This window comes from Asterias rubens, chromosome 1 (genome assembly GCF_902459465.1).
Source record: "Asterias rubens chromosome 1, eAstRub1.3, whole genome shotgun sequence".
Taxonomy (NCBI): Eukaryota; Metazoa; Echinodermata; class Asteroidea; order Forcipulatida; family Asteriidae; genus Asterias; species Asterias rubens.
This window is the reverse complement of record NC_047062.1, coordinates 1,099,203-1,113,870: the sequence shown is the minus strand read 5'-3', so window position 1 is coordinate 1,113,870 and position 14,668 is coordinate 1,099,203. Positions and strand designations below refer to the sequence as shown.

General features: G+C 37.3%; 1 protein-coding gene across 9 annotated transcripts in view; it reads left to right on the top strand.

The window, feature by feature from the left end:
- The window catches only part of LOC117296642 (regulator of G-protein signaling 7-like), a 125,362-nt gene extending 110,738 nt beyond the window's left edge, over window positions 1–14,624 (top strand). For 2 of the 9 annotated variants that reach the window (XM_033779700.1, XM_033779676.1), the window contains 2 exons: window positions 2,874–2,886; window positions 7,295–7,314. Coding sequence is in view for 5 of the 9 variants with exons in the window: in XM_033779707.1 (XP_033635598.1) it covers window positions 7,295–7,342 (48 nt within the window). In the remaining 4 variants the exon portion in view is untranslated. Of the gene's footprint in view, window positions 1–2,873; window positions 2,887–7,294 lie in introns of all 9 variants that reach the window. The other 7 variants (XM_033779715.1, XM_033779684.1, XM_033779707.1 and 4 more) reach the window with 5 other exon arrangements.
- Window positions 14,625–14,668: the final 44 nt, after the last annotated feature.

Below are 14,668 nucleotides of genomic sequence, written 5' to 3'. Positions count from 1 at the left end.
TGTAGGAGGAGTTGGGGTTAATAGACTAAGAAGGCACTAGGTCTATGAAAATCCTAACATGTTTTTTAAGGGGCTCTTTTTATCGATTTTTTAAAGGCAGTGGACACTCTTGGTAATTACTCAAAATAGTTATTAGCATAAAACCTTACTTGGTATAACAAGTAATGGGGAGTTGTTGATAGTATAAAACATTGTGAGAAACAGCTCCCTCTGAAGTAACATAGTTTTCGAGAAAGAAGACATTTTACTCAAACTTGATTTTGAGACCTCAGATTTAGAATTTGAGGTCTCGAAATCAAGCATCTGAAAGCACACAACTTTGTGTGACAAGGGTGTTTTTTCTTTCATTATTATCAACTTCAACGAACGATTGAGCTCAAATTTTCACAGGTTTGTTATTTTTTGCATTTATGTTTGTTGAGATACACCAAGTGAGAAGAGTGATCATTGACAATTACCAATAGTGGCCAGTGTCTTTAATATACATTTGAATTAAGTTTGGGGACATTTTGAAAAAATTCTCTCCTTATGGTAAAGAAAAGTTGTAGATGTCTTCATGAAGTGTCAATGGTTATGCAGAGCTGGTGACTCAGTGATATCATTTCTTCAATGCGATGCAAGAATTTGTTGAGGATTATACTGTTTTTGTTATAATACCCCCCCCCCCCCTTTGCCTGCATTCTGACATAACTCATTAACCACCATGGTATATATACGTTATAGGAACAGGTTTATAGCGTGACAGTGTGTGGTTTATTTATGCATGGTTGAGTTTGGATGTTAACATTTTCTAACGACAGTGACTTTTTACACCCGATGAACACAAGAACAATTTATCATTAGGTCCCGCCGGTCATCCATGCTGTGATTGGTTTAAAACCAGCATTCCGCAGCCAATCATGATGCTGCATGTGCATGAAACTCATTAACATGCATCATGAATATGCATAAGGCATTGTTACTCTGCATTATGAACTGCACATGAATATGCACGAATGACATTGAATATGCATGACCTGCCTCACCAAATATGCATGGTGCACCATTACATCACTAATTATCACCCAAGCACTTATTGGCATCATCCATGAGAGACGTCTTTTCTCATTGTCTACACCAACACAGACTCTTTCTCCCAACATTTAAAACAAATCAAATTAAATAGTTATGATGTAGCGTACAAAACATATACTAATCAACTTTTATATCAAGTGTTCATTAAGACAGCCATTACTGCAAGTATCTGGTCATTGGACATTTCTTCCAAAATTTCACAGGATGAACATCGTTTGCGACAATATCCTTGCTCACTCTGATCAAAGTTACTAGCTATAAGCCATACTTTATGTTCAGCAGCTCCTATAAATTTGGCCCGGCTATAAGAAATATAATGAGTTTTTGAAATTCCAACCGTTAGGGACAGATTCAGGCCTGGAATTTCATGTTTGAGAGGGAAAGGAAATTTTCACTTTGCAAAAGGTATTTTCGTTAGGAAAACAATTTGTATGAGGCACATTTGAAGGGGTGACCGGGGCAACATAGGCCATAAGCCTTTTTGAGGTATGGCCGACACTACAGATGATTTGCAATAAACGTCATCGAACGCCATCTTTGATGTATTAATAAGGAAAAGTGCACGCATAGCACTTACACGCGAGCACTTTTCCCTTGTTAATACATCAAAGATGGCGGTCGATGACGCATATTGCATTCCATCTATATGTATGCAATCTGTTTGGTTTGGGTGTATAGAGACAATTTGACCCAAACTCAATAGTGCGGACACAGGAGTGCACTGTTTGATTTGGGTGAATACAGACAAATTTACCCAAACCCATGGTGTCTTATGAAGGTGTTCACCATGTATCTCAAAATGGTTATGGTCTCAACGTAGTTCCAGTCCTGACATATTGCATGCTTTTTAACTTACAGTTGGTGTCTACATTTTACCACGTATTAATTACAGTCATGGTAACTTCAATTATAAGAGTTGCATTTTAAGTCTCAACTTGGATTTGGATTTGATTCATGTAAACTTTGACCTTTTGTTGAACTTTAACCTTTAGGATGAAGAGCATTTTATCTCTATGCACAAGCAGCTGAGTCATTGTGTTCTTTAATCACTGCATGGTTTGAAACAAATTTACACAGAATTGTAGCATGTGTGAAATCTCAATGCATAAATATATTATCAGTAACCAGAAAGATGCTCTTGACCTAATCCCTGACAAGATACCCCCGCTGAATCGTGAAAGTTTTTTTTTAATGTTTTGTATTTGAGGAAGGGTGGGGGTGGGTCATTTAATTGATTCAGAAGTGATAACTCAACAAGTTGTACAATGTATGACGCCAATGCGTTGCATAACAAGCCAAAACAGTGACCCGGAGACCACTGAACAAAACTGGTACCCTCCCATGATGCATGTCTTTGTTAAAACATGAGAAAAATCAAAACTAGGAAACTTTTGTTGCTAAAAGCAGCACTGCATTTTGCCCAAGTTTGTCAGCAGATTTCAGGGTTGTGCCATTGAAAGGTGGCATCAAGAACATGTAGGGGCTTATTAAGGCAGGTTTTTTAAGCTGCTGCCTCTCAGCTATTCAGACCGCACTCTTATTACATTTTATAATGGTTGAATTAGTTTCCTCTTGATTTAGATTAGCATGAAACTCCTTGCATTGTTGAAGATCTTGTGACCATTTCTCTTCGGATTCCTCCCTTTATCTATGAGTATTCTCACTCACTTGATGATTATTGTGTAATAGTGCACACCGATTATGGACACCTGTTTAACCCTCTATCAAATACTTTAAAAAAATCTAACTTTTGAATAATGGTTAAATTTGATCCATGTTTGCCAATGTGATGTTATTAGAAGAAGTAAAGAGGTATGTACTAACCGTATGGTAATCTTGGCTGTAGTTGTTACCAGGTTTGGACCTTAACTGATTATTTTTTTGGGATGGGGGGGGGGGAGAGTTTTGTGATGGATTTTGAACCATATTGAAGAGAAAAACAAACGGACGGTGAGGTTTCAGAATTGAGGCATGCCAAATGGTGAACTGACAAGCCATTGGCAAGCAAATGTTAAGGTCCACTCCTGATGTAGGGAAACCAAACAAACCAAATCACCAACTGCACTATGCTATCATACAGCTTCACACATCGATATCTGCTTCTCTGTAACACTGTAGATCAATAGATTAAGGACCATTTTTCTACTCGTAGATGATGTTTCTCTCACTCACCACATAGTTGATGTAAGAAAATGACGTCCTTTCAAAAATATTGTCATTTGCCTGAAGCTAACCTTGATTTCATACAAGTCTTTACTTCTATACTCAAAGGAAGAATGCTGTTTTCTCTGTAAATGACCCATTTTTCTTATGTATCTTTACTCTTCCTCCCTTCGCTCAACTTTCCAACATCCTTAAAAACTTTCCAATGCAAGAAAACATGCGTTGAACCCTGTAACGGCACCTTCTGCTCTACTGCACTGCCAAGTATTCACAGTCGTGTCAATGTGTCACCGCATCCACCAAGAAGAAGCAGTGAAAGCTAGTCGCACCATATTGCAATCTTGTGTCCCCACGAGATTTCACTGTATTCTGCTTTTACCCGTATTCTTTCAATCTGAAAGTTGTAACTTTCTTCATGGTCATGCCTTCTTTCCTTCTAACTCCCTTTCACCATTCTTTGTTCCCTCGAACCTTGTGTACTTTTAAGCCAGTCTTACAGTTTATTTAGACCCCTTTTAAAACCTCATACAAAAAGCAGGTAGAAGTGCAATTCCCTTTTTCTAAACAGTGTTTCCTCTGTCTGATGAACTTGACCAATTGTTAAAATGAAATGTTTGAAAATCAAAAAGGCTTTTGAAAATCAAACAGGCTTAGGAAATTATTAAGCCTATAAATCCAGATTTTTGCATCTTTTTAGAAGTAAGGATTATAATGATTTCATGACAACTATTGATCCCTTTACCAAGCTTCATTTACTGTTTGGGAGAATCTTTTAAAAGACACTGAACACTATTGGTAATTGTCAAAGACCAGTCGTCTCACTTGGTGTATCTCAACACTTGAATAAAATAACAAACCTGTGAAAATTAGAGTTCAATTGGTTGTCGAAGTTGCGAGATAATAATGAAAGAAAAAAACGCCCCAGCACACGAATTTGTGTGCTTTGATATGCTTGACTTCGAGACCTCAAATTCTAAATCTGAGGTCTTGAAATCAAATTTGAGGAAAATTTCTTCCTTCTCCAACTAACTCACTTCAGAGGGAGCCGTTTCTCACAATGTTTTATACCATCAACCTCTCCCATTACTCGTCACCAAGTAAGGTTTTACGCTAATAATCATGTTGACTAATTACCAATAGTTTCCAGTGCCTTTTAAGGTGTGGTGGTAGTGCTGGTTAATGGTCACTAATATTACTATAGGTCAACCTTTTTGAGTTGAATGGGCAGGAAAACTGATAATCTGAGGCAAAAAGAAAGCTATAATTGGGAAAAGAATATTCCCTCAACCAAAAGATTGCATTTATTTATGCCAGGTACAACTTTGGAGCATCCTCTCCTGGTTGTGGTCAGGTGAAGGCTGCCCTATACACATAGGATGTGTCTGAACAAAATTTATTACACGATTATTGTAAAACACAAAGATATGTACACTCCGTCAGGGAATTATGCAGGGGCTTAAACTCCAAAAAGTCAAGCCTTCCTCCTTTGCCATTGTAAGTCAAGTTTGTGATTACAAGCCAATATGATGTATGACAAAATATTATGGAGTGGCATATTAATTGTTGTCCAGCTAGCAGTTTTAGTGTTTAAAAATCTTTCATGCAAGGAGGTGATATTTCTGGGAACAAAAGTCAATTGTCTTTTCGGTGCATCGCAAACTCTTTTGCACTGTCTGCTGAGACGGCATTGCTAGCAGTCAGCATATTTAGTAAATTGATACCAATGTATTAACACAACTTGCTTTTTGTTTAGGATTGTTTAGTAGCATTAAGTCATTCTTCATTTATAAGAGCATTACCCTCTCTTGGAGTTTAGTTTCATCATGGGACCATATTATTTATTTAGCCATATTTTAGCAGATTAAGTATTTTGTTGCTGAAATATTTTTATTTATTTATTTATTCCCCAATTAAAATGAATGAAAATGGATGCTTGCATCGCATTCAAAACAAATCAATGAGATACAAATTTAGAGATGTAGTAAAGCTGTGAAAAGGTAACAATCAGTTTGAAAAAAGGCGGGAAAGTTTTCACACATATGTTGCATTTTTTACTTGTAGGTCTTCTTGTTTTGTATCTTCTTATTTTTAACAATTAGACCAGCCCCCATGGGTAGGACTCTCAGTTTGGAGACGGCTAAACCTTTTCTGATTTCATTATCATTTCCTTTCCATCGCAGTCATCACAGACTTACACTTTCCATCTATCCCCTCAACCTCCTACCCACACCAGCTCTTTCCTCTCTTCATCATATTGCAGCAACTCGCCCCTGTTCATCAAACACAGTGCTCATAACAGCCATAATGTACTGAAGCTATACTAACACTCTCAAAAACCCTGCCATTAATTAACACTGATGGTCACCAAGAGCCTGCAAACATTATATACATCATCATGACAACCGACAAAATAGACGGACGGACAAATCATTGAATTATACTCATAAGTTTGCTGAGCATGAAAAAAAACATTTGAGTATTTGTTAAGTTTCCACGCCTGGCTGAAATTTCCACATCGATTTCATAATGACAAATTGGTTTGTTTGATAATATTAATTGTTTATGAAATTAGACCAATAAGCCTTTAGCGAGCAGTGAATACTCAATTTGAATTCCTCAGTCTAATTCCAGCATTGCTATGTTACATGGTTCATGGAATAGCTTTATGTATCAGACCAGCAAAGACACTTGTACAATTTTACCATACATTTTGTTGGAAATGTGTGTTTTGTTCGCAATCTCTTATGTGAACTGTGCAAAAACCTACACCATGTAACGTTGCACACTAGATTAAGTCTGAGGAATTCTCATTGAGCATTCACTTGTCACTGAGCAAGGTGTTGTACAAGACATTATGAGAGTAGAAATTGCATTCTCATTGAAATTCTCGGACGTCACAAATTTTCATATACTATTTGGGAAGTCTTTCATTGGTTTGGTCAAGAAGTGCTTTCAATTTTGTCTGATTAATACCTGTATGAAAAATTACCGATGACTTGACGAACACGGACAGTAATGCTGTACATGTGACTTCGGCAGTTAAACAGAATGGGGTTTTACCCACTACCTCAACAGACTAACTAACACACTAATTGCAGTGACAGCGATTGAACTGTTTTATTGTATATTACGTTATTCTGTTTCTTTTTCTTTCTTTGAGTGAAATATGTTGTCTTTGTTTCTGTACTTTCTTTCCTTGTTGCGTGTCCGTGCCATTTGTCTGTGCAATTCGTTTGCATTACTAATCCTTTGGAGGAAAAATTAAATTGCGCAAAAGGTTTTTATTTCCTTATCAGATGAAAAATAAAAACCATCTTTTTGTTTTTGCCAAAATGAAGATGTAGATTTCCTGTCCCTCTGGAGAAGATTACTGCTGGAGGGAAACTTGCTTTCATTTTACGTTTTCTCATGATGGCACTTTTCGTTTGTCAATCTTGTTTATTGAGTGTTTAACCAACTTTGTTTATCAGATTGTCTGATGTTAAACGTGCTTGGCATTAATATTTGGTTTAGTAGTTTTTTGTTTGGTGCTATAAGCGTCACTAACACATCCGGAGTCTGGTGTATGTCAATCAAACAGCCCTCTAGTGGTTTGTGTGTGCAGTGTTGTCGTGTTTGATGTAGCAATGATCTGTGTGTATTTGTGCCCATAGGTGTCATCCTGTGTTTTTGAGTTTGTCTCATTTTCCTCTTTTTTAGTGAAACTGAACTTTTTTTGTTGATGTCATGTTTAGAGTTAATTGGAATTTACTCATCTTCTTGTAACTGTGAGTCATTCGCACTAATAAAGTTTTTTTTTTTTACATGGTTAAAAAGACAGATAACTAAATAAAAGGCAGCACTTTTTACAGTTGTTAACAACAATAAGTTTAAACATGCCAGAAAGCAAATGATAAGCTCATTCTGTCAGGGGAAGTGTTCAATCAGTATTTACAACTTGAATAACGATGATTTTTTATTTATTTTTTTCTCTCTTTTCCTTCCTCCTTCTCTACACCAACCTCTTAAATCCTCACCCCTTGATCTATCTCCGTGCCCATCCACCCCTCATGTACAGCAGCAAAGCAAGTTTCTACACCATCTGACCAGCTTTCATATAGGATGACAAGAAGCCGTAGTGGTCATCTAGTGCCCCCCTTCTACTCCCCTTGCCTATTCCCCTTTGTATCCAACCCCCTCATCATCTTCCTTAGATTCCATAAATGCCAAAAAAGAACTCAACGACACAGCCCTGTCTGAGACAATGGACTCAATTAATCAGGATTGTGTCATGAATCTTGCATGGATTCAAAACGGATGGAGAGAAAACAAACTCAAACCGAGACAGTTATTATCAAAACTATCTCATAGCAACTGATAGTTCCAGATTCCAACTGATCATCCAAATCCAGTGGTTGGTGCCGACTTTTATTATTTCCCCCCTCCTGTTCCTCGTGGATGACCCAAATGCTGCGGCAGGCCTCAGTGATGGAAGAAAGCTTACATGCTGCCCTCATGGTTGACCGACAAGCAGCTGATGTATAAATGAGGACATAACACACCGTCCTGAAACAGAAGATGACTGTGGTAAACCAGTAATCAGCATTCAGAATGTGGATCGAGTCTGACGTAGCCACCTGTCTGTTACGACATCATCACTTATCAAGGAGTAAATTCACCTGTTCCATTTATTGCTGCAAAGATCACCACCTCGGTAAGCACCACAAGCAGGTTTATGCAGCTGACTATTTTCAAGAAACCTGTGCTTCGGCTTGGGAGGTTTCTTGATGTGGTTAAGAAACCCAACTTGTCAAGAATCGCTGGAACACGCATACAAGAGGAACGTCGATTGAGACTTGGAGATTTCAAACCAATGCAGCAATAGAGATGGAAATGTCCTCAAGTTCACGGGGCATTTGGAATCAAAATGTACGTTTTAGGAACCTGACGTAACAAATGGAATAGTCCTCATGAATATTGAATAGATTCAGCTTGGTGTCAAGTGCATCATTAAGTGCTTGCCAGCAACCAAAAATGCAGCTCTAGTCTACTTTAGTCTTTTGCTCGATCGATAGGAGGAGTTCGTCTTCTGGTCTGAGATTTCTCACAGTTCAGAACAATGTCAAAGTCATTTACTGAACTCACCATCGAAAAATCATCACAAAGAAGTGTTGCCGCAAGCTTAACACTGCAGAATACAAGGCAACCTTGCTCTCAGGAGTCAGGCATCCAACACAAAACCAAATCATAGCTGAGTTTGATTTATCACAAGTGAAATTTTGATGATGGTCGCATCGTTCAAACTGAAATATATTTAACCAGGAGTGCATGTAAAGAATCCGCAGTACAACGTCTGCATGGAGGGAGTGCATGATCCAGAGTAGACTACGGAGCTACATGAAGATAGGTGCATGTAATCATAGGCCATAAAGAAACCCCACTGTGTGGGGTAGAATTGGGCGCATCGGCAAACAACCAAAAAGTAGCAAGGAATAACTTCATGTAATACACCACCCAGTGACAACCAAACTACAAAGTAGGGGTTTCAAAGCTGTTTTCATTTTGTACGGCAGCCATTATTAAGCTGCTTGAGAGTTTCTCATCGCACCATGCAAGGGAAGTTTATTTCTTGCTGTTTTAACCAAAGTCATGAGAGTTTGAACTCTCTCTCTGTCTTTGTGTGCTATGTCACATATAGATAGAAAAGCCTTCCTACTGTATATTGGAAATTATTTCAAAGCATTTTGTGTACAGATGTACAAATTGAGAATATCTGTTTCTGTTCTTGAGAATATCTGTTTCTGTTCTTGAGAATATCTGTTTCTGTTCTTGAGAATATCTGTTTCTGTTCTTGAGAATATCTGTTTCTGTTCTTGGGGATATCGTTTTTGTTTGTTAATTAATTGAGTGCAGTTTTACTCATAACAGACACGTTATATATACAGAAGAACTTTTACTTGATAAACTCTGTATAGAGAAACTGTGTTAATTTTTTTAGTTGATGCAATTGAAGCGTTTTATCGGAGTAGTGGGTGTTAGTGAGTTTGTGCATGACTGTGCGAGATGGATTTTAACTGTGCAGAATTAAAGGCAATGAGATTATCAAAAAAATGTGCGGTGGGCACAAGTTTTTATACAATTAATGAATTGGGTAACTAGACTTTTGATGCCATGTATGCATGTATGTGCTGCACAAGCATTATAAACATGTAGGCCTATATAATAAATAAATAAAAAATAGTTTTTTTTTCTTCTTGTGTTTTCGTTGATAGTGAAAATCACTGCACATGTTTTTTCTTGAACAAATACACAAGTACATGTATCGATAACAACAACAAAAACAGTCAGGATATTTTTTTAAACCAGGTTTTAAACTGTCACAGTTTAAAGGTAGGTTTTGATGGCATATTATCACAAGTACAATTTGTCCGTAGCTGTCTTGTTGCCTAACCCTTGGGAGACCACTCAAATTCTGTCCTTTGTTTCTGTCCAATCAGGGCTGATTTTCTAAATTTTGTAACATACTTTCTTTACATGCAAATGAAGTGGACGCTTGCTTTGGTTTTGAAATCGGTAAGTCACATCCCAGTCATGCCAGTTTGACTGAGTTGCAGACAACATTACTCAACCAGCTCTTTTCAATAGATTTCAAATTTTCATCGAGGATAATAAATATTATTGGGTTTTACCCTCACACCCTAAGTGTACAGAACCATACTCGGTACTTTCCCGATCCCGAGTCCAATGCAAAACCATGTTACTCGGTAGGATTCGAACCCGGATGACCTTTGCCATTCTAGAACAGATGTCTTACCACTAGCCTACCCTGCTTGTCAGGTGTAGCTAGGGGCAGTTTGAATCCTTCATTTTAGCACCGGGTCCCACAATGATTTTAAAGTTATAAATTTGCATCTGGGGATAATTTTCTTCTTTTTGGGGGGTTACCCATTACGCAAACACTGTTCAAGAAAAATCTTCTACATTGCAGAAATGAACACCCGTCAAAAATAGTTCATTTGGCATAGTTTTGTGGGCTGGTTACCTTATTTTAGCAGCACAAATTTCTTTTGTGCATGAAGCTCTATGAAATTAGGACAAAGGTGTGATGATTATGAAGACTTTTTTTTTAATGGAAGTAGATCCAATCTTTAATGGAAGTAGATCCAATCTTTAATGGAAGTAGATCCAATCTTTAATAGGTTATTTGCAACTTATCTGAGATTTTTTTTTTTTTTTTCGGCCACTTGCGGCAGACATGGGCTCCAAAGGGTTAGTAACAAAATAAGTTTCAATAAATGAATGATATTTTTTAAACTCTGGATAATTTTAAAAGACCAATACTTTTGAAAAAGTAGAGGAACCTTTTGTTATTGGTTGCCTTTCTGTTCCAATTGCCATCGGCCATTTTGTTTTTGGTATCATGAATATTTGCGTTTAATTTTAGCAGTCAACAGTTGACCTCGGTTTGGGAGGTTATTTTTTTAACTATTTGTAATAAAAATGTTCAGGTTTGTCAAGGAGAAACACCTACAATTTTTATTCATCAACTGATGGTAAAATACTGGTCCGATTCGAATAGCCACCATGGTTTATTAGTGAGCTACAAAGTGTGATCGCTTCAAACCGCCCATAAAATAATCATAGTATCTTGATAGAGCATTCACTTTTATAAGCGAGGCAAACTTTAGCCTTCAGCAAGGTGTTGGAGTTTTATTTCCTTTTTTTTTTTTAATATATAGTTTTTTCTTTCCTTGCACTACTGCGCTACGCGCCCAAACCTTATGCAGTCTGTGTGTTTACATGCGCACTGTGCATGAATGTATACTACGCAGTGCTTGCGTGGTGTGAGATGGACTCTCCAAGGTCCCTCTGTATGCGGCCATTTATATGAGTGCGGATGACCCACGCACAGTAGTAGTATGGGTGGCGTGCTCATGGTCAGTGTTCAGTACATCGGTTGTTTAGACTGGTTTTAGTAGCATCATGATGATAATTTACCGCGCCAACTATAAACCATGGTGGCTCATTCGCATTGGCTGGAGTAATACAATTTTATCTAAATGCTCATTTTAAAAACTTCTGGAGCTATTTCCGTTTCAGGTTTATCCTGAACTTTTTCTGTACTCACTATTACAAACAAACATTAATAAAAAACACCAAAAACAAACAAATTTTTAAATGTTTGATGAATACCATATTGTGGGAATGAGTGTAGATTTAGTGAAGTGTGCGTTCAACCTTTGTGAGAAAAAGGTTCTGGGTATATAAATAATACAATGTGTATATTGTAATTGCTTTGTTTAGTTACGAGAAAAATGAGGAGGTGCGAATATAAAGACACATTTTTCAATGTGGGAAAATATATATTAAAAGCATTATTTGAGATGTACATGTAAATAAATACAGGTTATGTACAGGAATATGATAGAGTCATTTTTACAGCCCAAAACTCTTAGCTGTAAGAGTATTGATATACTATTAATCTAGTCAATGGAGATATATACAGTTTTAAAGAAATAAGGAGTATCAAGTATGAAATGTTTCACAAAAATAAATAAATGGTATATTTATTAGTGAGTTAACTATTGGATGATTTTTATTAGGTAGAGTGCAAGGAGTAATAGCAAAGCCAATGTGTTTGCCATATTTGGGTTTCTGTTGAGTAAATCACCGTGCACTGCAGCTGGTTTTAGTTTAATCGGGGGTTATTTCAGCCAGTCACAGAGGATGGGGGTTTAGCCGTCAGCCAATCACAGCAATGGGCTGTTATCTGTGGATTAAGTTTTGCAGTCCACCAATCACAGATGAGCTTTGGGTTGGCCATCAACCTTTCATAAAGGGTTGCGTTTTGCGAAGAATGTTGTCATGTTTATTTCCATATCTTGATTGCAGATCACAGTAACCTACCTAGCCCATAATAACAAAAAGGAAGTGCTTGTCTTTGATGAGTTGACATATTTTAAGGATCAAGGATCAAGGTCGTGTCTCTATCTGGCTTAAATGTGAAGGGATGGTGAAATATTTGAGGATGTTTAATTTCCTCAATCTATCCCCACTTTAGATTCCTTTGGAAAAAATTTGAATTGTGGTTGACGCCGACTACAAATCTAGAAAACATTTTGCTCTCTGATACTTAACACTGTTTTCTTGATTCCATTTGGTTAAAAAAAACATTCAGATCCTGTTTCTTCAACTTTGGTGTTTGAATATATTTTCACCCTTTAAAAAAACACCAGAATTGATTGTTACCTTGATGTTGCATCAACCCCACTTAAGATATCTTTGGGAAAAATTTGACTACAGACTGGTGTTATTTGACACTCCAATCCAACACTGATGTGGCTGCTGATTCACGATAGCATTACGGAACCACATTTAGTTGTCAATTACAGCTGAAACACTTTGGGGGTAAAAACTCTGAAGTGAAGTAATCTTTTGTGGGCAGTTGGAACCACTAAACTGTGGCATTCCTACTATGCCTTTTTATGATTTGATTCCCCCTCCCTCCCCCCCCCCCAAAAAAAAAAGAAGAAGAAAGAAAGACATTAATGTCGGACAACGTAGTGCGGCACGTCGTTAAACCAAATGTCAAGTTCAAAATTCTTATACCAGGGTAGGTTACTGTGCTGCACTACCTCAAACTATCAGAAATGACCAATGAGTAATCTGGATTCACTTTGGACGAAACACTGTACACGGGAAAGTCTCAAAGCTCTGGGTACGAGCGCAGTTCATAGAAAAAAGACAGAATTTATTAAGCCCCGCCTACTGTAACCAGATGAACATGTCTGTTATCAAATCATCCCAAAACGTCAAATGCACAACTTAGCTCTCCAAAAACCAGTCTGTTTACATTTTGTTATAAAAGTTCAATGTGACAGATTTTGGGTGGATATTTTGGCGGGTTGGTGAATGTATTCAGTAGGCTTGGCTTAATGGATGCTCTGCATCAAGTCTAGCCAAGATGTGAGCTGTTTTTTTCCTCCCGGTGTTTCGTAAAGTGTGCTCATTATGAATCATTATGAACCATTGATTTCAAGTTGGAGGTACAAAATGGTGTCGGATGGGGAGGAAGGATGGGGGACCTTTGATGATGGCCAACAGGCTTGGAGAATCTTGACCAAAACGTAGCTAGACTATTAACCATGTATTCTCTGATTACGCACAGTAAATGGTGTGCACCAAGGTTCAATTTTTGTAGTAAATTTTTAAAAACAAAACTCATTCAAGATGATTTTTAGAATGAAATGTTTTATTTGAAATGCTATTTAGGCTTTTGAATCAACATCCCATGAACCCGTTGTCTCGTTGTGATATTTATGAGCAGTATATTATGCCCCATGTCTTGTATCCCCAAACAAAATTATTTTGAAATCGGGTAAACTACAGCAAAACTAAACATCGTGTTCATAAATAAGAAAGTTGAATTATATGAAGAAAATAATCAGGTTACCAAGCAGTATGAGACTCGTCGCTATCAGCAATAATAAATCATGCAATACCACAGGTATCAATTATCAAATAAAAGAGAAATGCCAGAGTGAAAAAGAAAATGTGAACATAGTTTACGCTCAACAAAAATGACTCAATGCGCACAATTTGTACATCACAGGATGGACAAGTCAAAGGCAACCTCTGCTCACAAATGTCACAACAAAACTTAAATAACAATCATTGCATACTTTGCATTTTTAATTTGTTGCGGGTTCCTGAAATATGTGGACATTTTTAACGTTTAGTTTCTGTTTTGACAAAGATTGCCTAAGAAGTGATTGGGGGATAGAGTGGCAGGTTTTTGTAAGGCTCAGGACTTTGGGACATACTGAATGTGTCAAAATGGGGCAGATACTAAGATCTCGCCAGTCAGGGTTTCAACATCCTGTGAAGATTCCATTCTATTAGCTTTGAGTTATGGTTTGCTGCATCTTTCAATTTTTTTGCAAATTGGTAATAATCTTGTCTTAAGCTCTCCAAATACGGTCTGTTACCGGTAAAACAATCGCCTTCATGGCATTTGTCAACTGTTCATGCGCAACTGAACGCCACTTATTGGAGTGCTATAATAAGTCATTATTATATATATTCAAACCTAAGAAACACTAATATCAAGGATTCTGACATAAACAATTTACACCAAATGGCATTTTAAAAGGCAAACTGTGTTCGGAGCTGCAAACTGCACTGCTGAGTAGTAAATCTGCCTTCTGTTCTTTGATAACAAATCATTTTTTGGGCCGTACTTGGTCATTGTAGCGTTCTTTTCTTACATTCTTTGTCTAACAGAGTATGAATCATTAATTCATTGTACACCGACGCACAGTGAACCTTATTGTTCTCTCTTCAACGCTCGTCTTGCTTTTGCACATGTGCAATAAATGGTTTTCTTACTCTGAAAACATGCAACTCTACAGGTTGGAAATCTTGTCTGGTTTTATTTTCTTGTCATATTTAA